General features: G+C 42.1%; 1 protein-coding gene across 1 annotated transcript; it reads left to right on the top strand.

The window, feature by feature from the left end:
* Positions 1–1,732: 1,732 nt before the first annotated feature.
* On the top strand, positions 1,733–5,637 carry gphb5 (glycoprotein hormone subunit beta 5). Its single transcript, XM_046413765.1, has 3 exons — positions 1,733–2,283; positions 3,187–3,373; positions 5,362–5,637. The coding sequence occupies exons 1-3, from the start codon at positions 2,213–2,215 to the stop codon at positions 5,551–5,553; spliced, it is 450 nt and encodes a 149-aa protein (XP_046269721.1). The 5' UTR covers positions 1,733–2,212; the 3' UTR covers positions 5,554–5,637.
* The last annotated feature ends 5,074 nt before the right edge of the window (positions 5,638–10,711 follow it).

Below are 10,711 nucleotides of genomic sequence, written 5' to 3'. Positions count from 1 at the left end.
TTTTTTGTTTAGAGTAACTAAGTTCTGTAGTCATTCGTCATTTCTCATTAGCTAACTGACAAAACTTAGGCAGGATTCAAACTGGTCTTCCTCTGTGTGTTGCTTTTAAGAACCAACCAAAGTCAAAATACAAAGTAACATATGTGAGTTTATGAAGACTAAAACATAAGGAGCCTCAACCTGTTGAGCCCATAAACTGTGTACATGGACAGTTCATAACGCTTCTCTACACATTTTGTATTCATTTGGTGCATCTGATGTCCGTGAGTTTTAGTCCTGGGAATGTGTTGAAAGGATCCCCTCAGTGATGTCCTGCGTTCTGTGCAGCATCGATATTTTGATCTGTCTGAATCATTTGCAGTCAGCGCATCCCCTTCCTTCACTGTGATTACTAATACTGTGCCGTGCAGTCACCTCTTATAATGTTACCTTTTGCATAACCTTTACTTAAATTATGAAACGTGTTATGATAAGCCGTCTGGCACACACAGTTCACGTGTTACAGCTGTGCTGGAGGGTCGTGCAAACCAAGTTCAGAGAGAAATAAAACGACTGTCCATTGCTTATTGGGCTCCCTGTGAGTTGTTGCCTGGCAACTACTATTTCTCTGGTCCTCATTCAAATAAAATAGTCAACAACTTTTGCACTCACAAAGTAAACAATAAAGTCATAAAAATCAGAGCTCTGAGGAACACTTTGAGTCCCTCCTTTACCAGCTGCAACTCTGAGACTCCACTAATTATAATCCACCCTATAGATGAATGTGAAAAGGGCCATTCTGCAGTACAAGTTCTTTTAGTTTTAATACTTTGAATGTAGTATGTTGAGTGAGAACCTGCTGTCCTAACCAGCACTTTAAGTACAGTGTTATCACAACATAAAAATAAAAGCTGAACTTAGTGAATTTTTTGAAATTCCTACATAATAATAAGAAAGTTGCAGCATATCCTTACATGGTCAACATGTATTCTAAAATACATGCATGTTGGAGGTTGGTGCTTGCTGGTCCCACAACTGGAGCTGGTTCTCCTTCCAAACAGACAAGATGGGCTGAAATAGAAAGAAGAATTTCCCCATAAAATTAGTGAAGTAAGACAAAAAAAAAAAACAAAAAACAAAGAAGCTGAAACTTTAAAAGTTTCTGTGAATAATTGCACAAAAAGCCGGATTGTGGAAATCCAGGCTTACTCCCTTTGTACTGAAACACAATTAACTTCATTGTAATCTGCACTGTTATCCGATTACATGCATCCTGTTACTCCACACGGTGCACATTGTTCAATAATAGCCTCCAGTCGTTTAATTCTAATAGCGGGAAGGACAGAGTGGAGCGTGAACCCGTCCCTGACTCATCCCCCTCAATATTTTCTCTAATCTAACTTTAATTGCTCGGCTTCAACTTTCAACTTTACTTTTAAAGATTCATTTCCTGAACTCCTTGAGAGCAGTTCTGCTCCGCTGGCTCCACACGCTGCCCGCAGTCATTTCTTGATGAGGTGCCTACTCACCCAAATCAATTCTTCCCACGTCTCCCCGTCTCCTCCTGTCATTGTCTCGGGTGACACGCATCCTTTCTGTCTTAAGTGAGTGAACCATGCATTAAAGCCTGCAGGATCCAGCTTGAGTAATGGCCAGCTTTCACTCTGTGTGAGGAAATGTCACTGGTAAGTTAAAAAAAAAAAAAGTCAAGAAAGACATAATGAAAGAATGAGACAAAGCAGAATAAGGCAAAGAGCAGCAGATGGAGCTGAGGGGTGAAGTCATCACAGTCAGCGTGTGAGAACAGGACCAGGGTCTGTCTCCGGAGCCAGCTAATTGAGCTCGGATGAGTGAGAGCAGACACAGGTAGGCGCTGTGTTTGAGTGTGTTGTTCCCCCTCTTCCGTGTGGGTGACTATGAACAAAAGGGCAGACTCTTTCCTCTAATCAAGCTAATGGAGTGAGAATAAGCGGGTGGCTGAACTAGATGGGCAGCGACATGCAGAAGGGCCCCTGGGGGAACTGAGGGAGTCTGAGGTGAAGACTTGAGCCTCTGATTGACAGGACACGGGCTGATAAAAAGCCCTGGCGTGTTCAGGTCCGAGGAGCATACGGTGACAAGAGCTGTGGTTCATGTTGGCCGTCTACACCGCAACTACAGGCCTGTGGGAATCGCCGCCCGTCAACAGCAACAACCTGCGGTGCTGTATTTGAGTGTGTGTTCAATAGACAACATGCTGCCTTTGGCTGCAGGACAGCAGCTGAGCCACAGCCTGATGACCCCGCAGAGGAAGAAATCCCAGTGGTGAGTGAATTCAGGAGAGATTTCCTTACTTTCTCCAGGATCACCTGTTCCAGCGGTTTCCGTACCCCACAGCCCTGTCAGATGAACTGCAGCCCCACTGCATCAGCTGCACCCGTCTGCTTCTAGATGTGGCCATCTGAAATGATTTTAAACTGGATGTCACAGGTTTTATTTTCATACAGTTGAACCTTAAATGTCAGTTCTACTATCAGTTTGAATGAACAGAAACTGGACATTTTTTCAGCTTAAAGCAACTTCCTTTATGCATTTATTAATAACTTTTAACTACTGATTTCAAGCATTTATCCATTTCAGCTGTTCCAAAATTGCATCCACTATTTTAGCTTGTTTTCTGATACATTTAGCTAATACTTTTATGCCTTACTTTAAGCTAATCATTTCCATCTAAGATTTTGAAGGACTCGTTGGGAGATTCATACTGGGATCTATTTTCCTGGAGAAACCAGCTGTAAACCAACAGCAGAATCTAATTCACAAGATACGATTAATCTTAAGTTACACACAAAATTGAATTAAATGTTGTGCTCCTGTAATGCAGAGATTTAAAATGATTTAATTATGAGCTTGTGTCACAGTTTACAGCCACAGGAAAAACTAGTTCAGTATGATTGTCTGAGTGACTTGAATAAGACTCCTAACACACCTCACAATGCATTTACAAAATCTGAATTTTGTGGTAAAGAAAGGCATCAGTTGTTACAGAAAATGCAAATCATTCACATCTTTTCTGCTTTTCCTGCACATGTTCTTGTAACTGTGTCAGTGTATAAACAAATTCTCCTTCAACTTGTCGTTTCTTTCTATTTTTCCTTCAATGTCGAATACATACTGAGTGAAAAGGGGCTCATGTTTGGTTGTATGTCTGGTTCTCACCGTGAGGAGGCCCGGGGTGGTGCTGGTGCTCCTGCTCTGGGTCTCTCTGCAACCCCTCCACCAGGCGTCAGCCGTCAACCTGCGCCGCTTCATCGGCTGTGCCGTCCGGGAGTTCACCTTTCTGGCCAGGAAACCCGGCTGTGGGGGCATGCACATCACCACCGACGCCTGCTGGGGGCGCTGTGAGACCTGGGAGGTGACAGATACTGTACCACACACACACACACACACACACACACACAGAGGAGTGTGAATATGATTACACAGAAAGGAAAAGCTGACAACTTTACACAAAAGAGAAAGAAGTCTGCTTTTTGCATCAGCTCATGTTTGAAAGAAGACGAAGAGGATGAAGAAGAGGAAGATAGATTAGATGCAAATTCAGCCAGTCAGGCAGGCAGACAGCGAGACAAACAGATACAGAGATGGAGAGGAGGGTGATCCCGATGGAGAAAATTTGTTTTCGCTCCCTCAGCAGGGAGGTCAATGCAAGGTCGGCTGCACGTGCAGGCGGGGATTCAGCTGCTCAGCTGACACAGTAGATGGACGAATATTAGAACAGACATAAAGACTGACATGTCAGAAGCCTAAGAAAAATGTTTTCTGTGTTTATAATAACCCACTAAGATTTGGTTTTTGTCACACTGTAATGAAAGGCAGTCTGAAGTGTAAATCTTGCATAAGAACGGAGGAGGCTTTTGGAGCAGCATGCAGTGAAATTGCGTTAACGTTCTGCAGGAGTGGAATGCAGCGTGGAGCAGAGATTGAAGTGACAGCAGTGGTTTCTTTAACAATGCCTCAAGTGCATAAAAGACACAATTGGATTTCATAAGTTTCCGGATACTGATTACAAAAAAAAATGGTGTGAAATCTCAAGTTTCATCTGGTACCTTGTATTCAGTGACAGGAGGCATTAGGAAGCTCATGATTCTCTCTGCTTTGTTATTGCAGTGGAGCTGGTGTGTGTGTGTGTGTGTGTGCAGGAGGCCGGAGCTTTGTTTTGTGATACTCTGTGGATCCCCTCAGGGAGGACACTCATCTTTTTGTCTGCTCTACCCCACAGGGAGGTCGGGGCACAGCGGAGGGAGTCGACGTCTTGCTTTAGGGACGGACAGTTAGGGGGTCAGGGGTCACGTCTGTGAACTTTAGGTCATAGGACAGTCACTAACAGTCACAACTAACCAGCTTCAGGATTCGCAGTCTTACCTTCAGTGCATTCAGCGGAGGTTATGACAGAGAAGCTTTAATTACTGCAACAGCAGAATAAGATTAAAATCCTGGAAGCCGACAAGCAATTAACAGAGGCTTTGCAGATGTGTCACAAATCTCCCTTCAAACACAGCTCGACGGCGAAACAGAGATTCACTGGCAAATTAGTTGTGTGTGAACAGTGGCAAGAAGAACAGAGTTTATTAAAAATTAAGTCTAAAAAGGTGGATTTGTTTCCTCATCAGGTCACTGTGATGAGGAAATCTAGCTGCTCTGCTGGCTGGTGTGCAGTTTGAATCATTAAGGTGCCCTGTGAAGTTTTTCCACCACTAGAGGCGCTGGAGAGCAATGTTCTGGTGTATTGCGTGTTCTGAAAGCACATGTAAGCTGCTTCTCAAAGTTACTTGGTAGCAGAAATCCTTGAAACATCTCTGCGCAAAGGACTCAGTGCGGAACAGTCCTTCAGTGGCATTTGATGACATAACATAACTGATATTCGGCCATTTAAGGATCCTTCCTGGACTTTCAGACGCACCCATACACACAATGCAGAGGCCGCTAATGAACATGAGCAGCCGGCGGTGGTCATGAGCTGTAAAAGCTAATAAAGAAAAAGACTGCAAGATGATGTAAACAGTGTAGGTTTTAACCCCTACAACACAGTAAATTCCATTTTTTAATCTCACTTTGATCAGTATATTAATGACATATTTTTAAAAGTTCATTTTAAAAAAAGTAAAACTTTCAGCTTAAAATGATTTTGAAAAAGTTAATTTGGCAGCCTGATATTTGGCAAGAAGGGAAATTCAGGGGCACATTTAGTTAAAAGAAACCACCAAAAACTCCAGCTTTTTCTAAAAGAACTGATTATTGTTCAAGACAAAGATGTTATTGGTGACGACATTACAAAGCAAAGCAGAAGCGAGGATCAGATAAAGGATAAATTACTGGATATATTTTTGTCTGTATTTGCAGAAGCCCATCCTGGACCCTCCTTTCATCGAGTCCTTCCAGCGGGTTTGCACCTACAACGAGACCCGTCTGGTCACCGTGAAACTGCCCAACTGCCTGCCGAACGTCGACCCAACGTACACGTACCCGGTGGCCCTGAGATGTGACTGCGACGTCTGTCTGACCAGCACCACTGAATGTATAACATCTGTGTAACACAGCAGAGTGTAACACAGCAGAGTGTAACAGGCAGAACATATACTGCTTTAGCTGTATATGTTCGTGGGTATTGAAATGTGACAAAAAGCCAAAGGATCAGTTTTCTCCTCTTTTCACAGCTGAGAACATATAATCAATGCTAGGTTATCTCTTAGTTAGCACTGCCACTTCAAAATATATTTTCTTCTTGACCAATCTGCTTGAATGAAATAAAAGACCGCATTTCAAAATAAAACAGGAAGCAGAATACATATGTAAAACAGAGGCACTCTTATACATCAGCAAGCTGTCAGTTAGGGTTAATTACTCTGCATAATCAGCAACTTGTCCTCACAAACAAAGTCATGAGTGTGCGTGTTGTGATTGCTGTGACTGACATGATTAATAACTCATCTTTCCCAGAGTCAGCCATGATGCATCCGCTCGTTAGCGCTTCGTTAACACACCTGAGCTCCAAGGCCAAACTACCTGCTGGTTAGTCATCAGTGACGGGGCATGAAAACAGTCCTCACCACATGTTGTTATTCCAATGATTCCCAAGGAGAACAACAGGGTTTATGTAATCCCTGAGTGAGCTGCAGGGCGCCGAGGGAAGCAGGACACACTCGTGTCCCTCTGTCTGTCCAGCTTCAGATCTGAACTGCTGCAAACAGCACATCTCATCACTGACGTCCACTCTGACGTCTTTAAGGCTCGTTGTTTCCACTCTGGGAGCTCATCCGTGTTCATTCGGCATTTTGAAACAAGTTGATTAAAATGTTAAACTTTGGTGCGTAATGAGCAGCTTTCTTTGCGTTTCTCTTCATGTTGTAGTACACATCAGTTGACCAACACATTCTGAGGTACGGCAACACCACTTGGACAGAAAACATGCAGACCTGCAGTACCCCAGCAGTAATAACAATCTGTGAATTTTACTTATGGTTATGATTATATTTGCTAATGGTTATGTTGGACAGTGGTGAGTGGCTGCCTGCTGTGGTGTATTTTATTTATTAATCTATTCTATCTATTCTATCTAATCTATTTTTATATCAACATATGGGGGGCATTTCTGAGTATGTTTGAATAAGCATAAGTTTTAATATATGGATATAAATTTTATATAGATATAAATAATATTATAGCCCTGCAAAAAATACTGTGATAAGCATTAAAATAACTTGTGGATAAGTCATTAGATTAACAACAACAAAAGAAGAAACAGATGAAAATAAAATCATTTCCCGTGCAGTTGACTATCAGATGACAAAAAGACATCAAATGTGATTTTGTGCCAAACAGTAATAATGACCTGAAATATTCACATTTCAAATTCATTACATCATTTATGTCACATATTCTCAGTCTTTCAGTAAGTTATGGGGCTAAAGTTTCACCCAACACACAGGATCAAGCCTGTTTGACCTTCTGACACCTGACGTCTTTCTGACCATCAGGTCACCCGAATGACACAGACTGAAGGTGTATTATCATCATGACTGACACTGTGTCGATCAGTGCAACGATAATCATTAACAGTCATTGATTCTGCTCCATTTTTAGAAGCTAAATTAGTGCTTCAGTGCACTGTGGTTAACTAAAAGCTGGAGTACATCAGTCGATCAGTTTAACATCCGACACGAGTGAAACATACCTGCTAGTGTGCAGAACATCATCAGTCTGAGTCTCTTTGTTGGGATTTGGACACTCAGCTAAAGCTTCACATAAACTCTAAAACATGTCTTGACAGGACTCCCTGATGATGTGAAGCCAAATTTGCAGCTTTTTACTTTACAGCACATGTTAGCATTGAGACATGACTTGAATAAGTGAATTCAGTATCTGAAGCGAAGTACAGCTGAACCTGATAATTAAATAAACATTCATTTGCATTTATGTGCATGTTTAAAATGTACAGGAAAACTATTTTTGGCTTGCAGCAGATCTTCTACTCCATAGTTTGATTCCTCTTCTTAAAAAAACAACAAAAATAAGTAAATAAATAAAATAAAGCAAAATGAAGCAGATTATAGTGTTGGATTCTCTTCTATAGTGTGCAGCTGATAAAGTGACCATGAAGGCAGTGATTAAGTAATGAGAAGATGCTTCTTTGCAGCCATCAACACTGCAAAATTTGTAATTTGTAAGAAGCCTAACAGGAAAATAGGAAAAATGCATAAGCAAACAGGAGTGTGTGCCAGTGCAAAAGAGGCTTTTAAGGGTGATGAGAAAATGCAGAGGTTAAAAAGGAGAAACAGAGGAGAGGTTAGCTGTCTGGGCTCCTGGCTCTCATGAGACCTCTGATATCTTCAACAGCCCTGACAGGAGAGTCGCTCTAACAACCCCGCTGTCCTAATCGCTCCTGACATTACCACTTCCTCCTTCGGCTAAAGGGTGGTGGTGGTGGGGTGGGGCTGCAGTAGCTCTTGGCTGGGGGGGGGGGGGCTCATGCAGAAGCCATGAGGGAAGAGGACAAGGAGGAGGAGCAGGCACTTTGTTAAAACCATCAGTGGAGGTTTGTAACCTGGGTTCTATGAGGTCCCCCGGGAGCTGAGCAGGAGGCACAGTGACTCACATCACAGATCTTCCTCATATGATCGCTTTATTAAAGAGATAATTCTAATTGTTGTGTCAGCTTTGGCAGATACACTGAAATACATTCAACACCGTCAGTATTCTCCCGACGTGCTACTGGAAGTCTGGGTCACTAAAACAGGGTCAGTCTCCAAACTCTAATAAACTCCAGGTTTGGGTTAAGGGGAGCTGAGGCAATTTTGCAGTGAAACCTTAAGGGCAAGTTCCCCTGCACTGCCTCTGAAGCCGCCTGACAGGTACCAACTGGGGTTATGAATTATACAGTCGCCTCTGCTGGGATGTGGAGAAGGTGAAGAGGATCTGTAAGCACGACAAAGCTTCAGTGGAGAGAACAATATCTCACCCAACAGAGCTGCTATGCTGAGTGAGATTTCTCCAGGGAAATACCCTGCCTGAGGTCATTATCAGTTTTATTACCACTGATGTGTAATATGACGGAGGTGGCGTGGGTGAAGCCTGATGGATGAACTCCTCCACAAAGCTGTGGAATCGTGAAAAGCATCACGGCAAGCAGTAATTCACCAGCTTCCTCGCTGGTCTTGAACAAATGGGGGAGACGACATTATGAGGCACTGATACTTTTTGTAAGATATTTTACTTTTTGTGTGCTTCGGTTCAAAGAGAAATATTAGACTTTTCTCCCACTACTTACTTACTTATCGATTGCCATTCAGTTTGGTTTACAGATTTACATTAAATACAAGAACCAAACACAAAAGTCATAACACAAACGCAAAAGCAGCAACATAACATCCGAAGTGAGAAACAAAAGATGTTGACATTGCAGACTTTCACCAGTGTTTTACCAACTGATTCTCTACCTGCTGAAACTCCAGGGGGCATGTCACACTATTGCCTCTAGTGGTACAGAGTGGTATTACGTCTGTGACATAACATCAACATTGCTGTTTCTTCACAGTCTGTTGATGATGTTGGTCCATGTTTCAAATTTTAGCCAAATCTTACAAACTGTGCCTTTGAGCATAACTGCACCAGAAAACGGCCACATGATTCATTTTTGTTGTGGTCATTTGTCATTTGGTCCGTTGTGAAATAAGCTTCTTTCAACAGAGATGAATGTTCATGTTTGATGAGTTTAGTTGAGTCAAGCTCAGTGACAACATTTTAAAATGCTCGTTTTCAATGATATCTGACTATGACGACTAGGTTAGAGAAAAATCAAGGTTATAAATAATAAAAAGGCAAATTTATTGCAGGTCTGTGATAGAATGTGTACCTTTGTCTCCTCACACTCCTCTCATTACAGAAAGGTCAAACTTCCTCTGGTGTTATGACTGAATGTTGGTGCTGAAAACTGTCTTGAAATTAGTTTGTACAAAAAAAGCAGCTTTACACTTCTTGTCACCCTCTCTGTTCCTACACCTCGATTAGTCGATTAGTTTAACTTTGTCCCGATTGGTTATCTGTGGATTTACTCTTTAATCTAAATCAATTAAAAAAAAAATCAGTAACCTGTCCTTCACCTGCTGGTCTATTGACAAGGCCAGTTTACTTGTTTAGCATCTTTCAAACAAAGAGGCAGTTCAAAGTGCTTTACATTAGGCAAGCAAATGCATTAGAACGACACATAAATATAGTAAACAGGACAATAAAATCAGTTAAATTAGGATAAAATATAATAAAAACCCCACTATAGATAATAGAGAAGACATAAAGATTGAGTGCAGTTACTGTAGTGAGAGTTTAACAAAAACTGTGGTAGAGAACATGAATTGATCAGAGGCAAAGGGGGAAAAATATATCTAGATATATCACTGTAAGTACTTTTACACAGTTTTTCCTCACCATCCCCCTGCTGCATTCGAACAGATTGCCCACTGGACGCAGTCTGTCAGCCTGAAATACCAGCCTGATGTATAATATAACCGTGAGGGGTGGTGGAGGGGTCGCAGTACGCCCACCTCCTCTGCAGGAGATGAAGCAGTAATGCCACTACAACGCCGGGAGGTCACAGCACTGCTACGCCACTCTGTCAGGCATTACATAATCCCATTCAGCCAGGAATCAGCAGCAGAAGACCTCTTTATCAACACACAGACACTTTTAGGAGTTTAACTCGTGCTTTCAACCAGAGCAGATGGAACTTCATTTCATAGATGTACAAAATTAAAAGCATCCAAAAGATTTGGAGAAAAGGTGCTTGTGATAATGATGCTATGACCACAGGAACAGGAAACAGATGGGAAAGGAGTGAAGGAGGGATTAGAATACAGAATACAGAAAGAAATAACCTCACCTGTTGTGTACCTCCACCACCACCAGAAAGTCACATTTGGTTGGTCTTTGTTTGTTCAGTCCATGACACAATTCAGACGGGGTCAATATGGGCCACTTTCCGGCCCAGATAATCATGTAGCAAAGATCTGAGTCCACGTCAGCCCTAGTCTGCACCATGGTGAGCAAAAAGTGCATTTCTTATCATATGAAGGCAGATTTAGAGGGTTTCCATTAGTGTGTAATCACCTGAAAATAAAAGAATGGTTGCTTTCATTACCTTTGAATGAGCCTTTTATATCTACAGAGGGAGAAAGTTCTCTTCCACAGAGTCCGTCATGTC

The sequence above is a fragment of the Scatophagus argus genome, chromosome 15, assembly GCF_020382885.2.
Source record: "Scatophagus argus isolate fScaArg1 chromosome 15, fScaArg1.pri, whole genome shotgun sequence".
NCBI classification, from domain to species: domain Eukaryota; kingdom Metazoa; phylum Chordata; class Actinopteri; family Scatophagidae; genus Scatophagus; species Scatophagus argus.
This window is presented reverse-complemented; position numbering and strand designations above follow the sequence as displayed.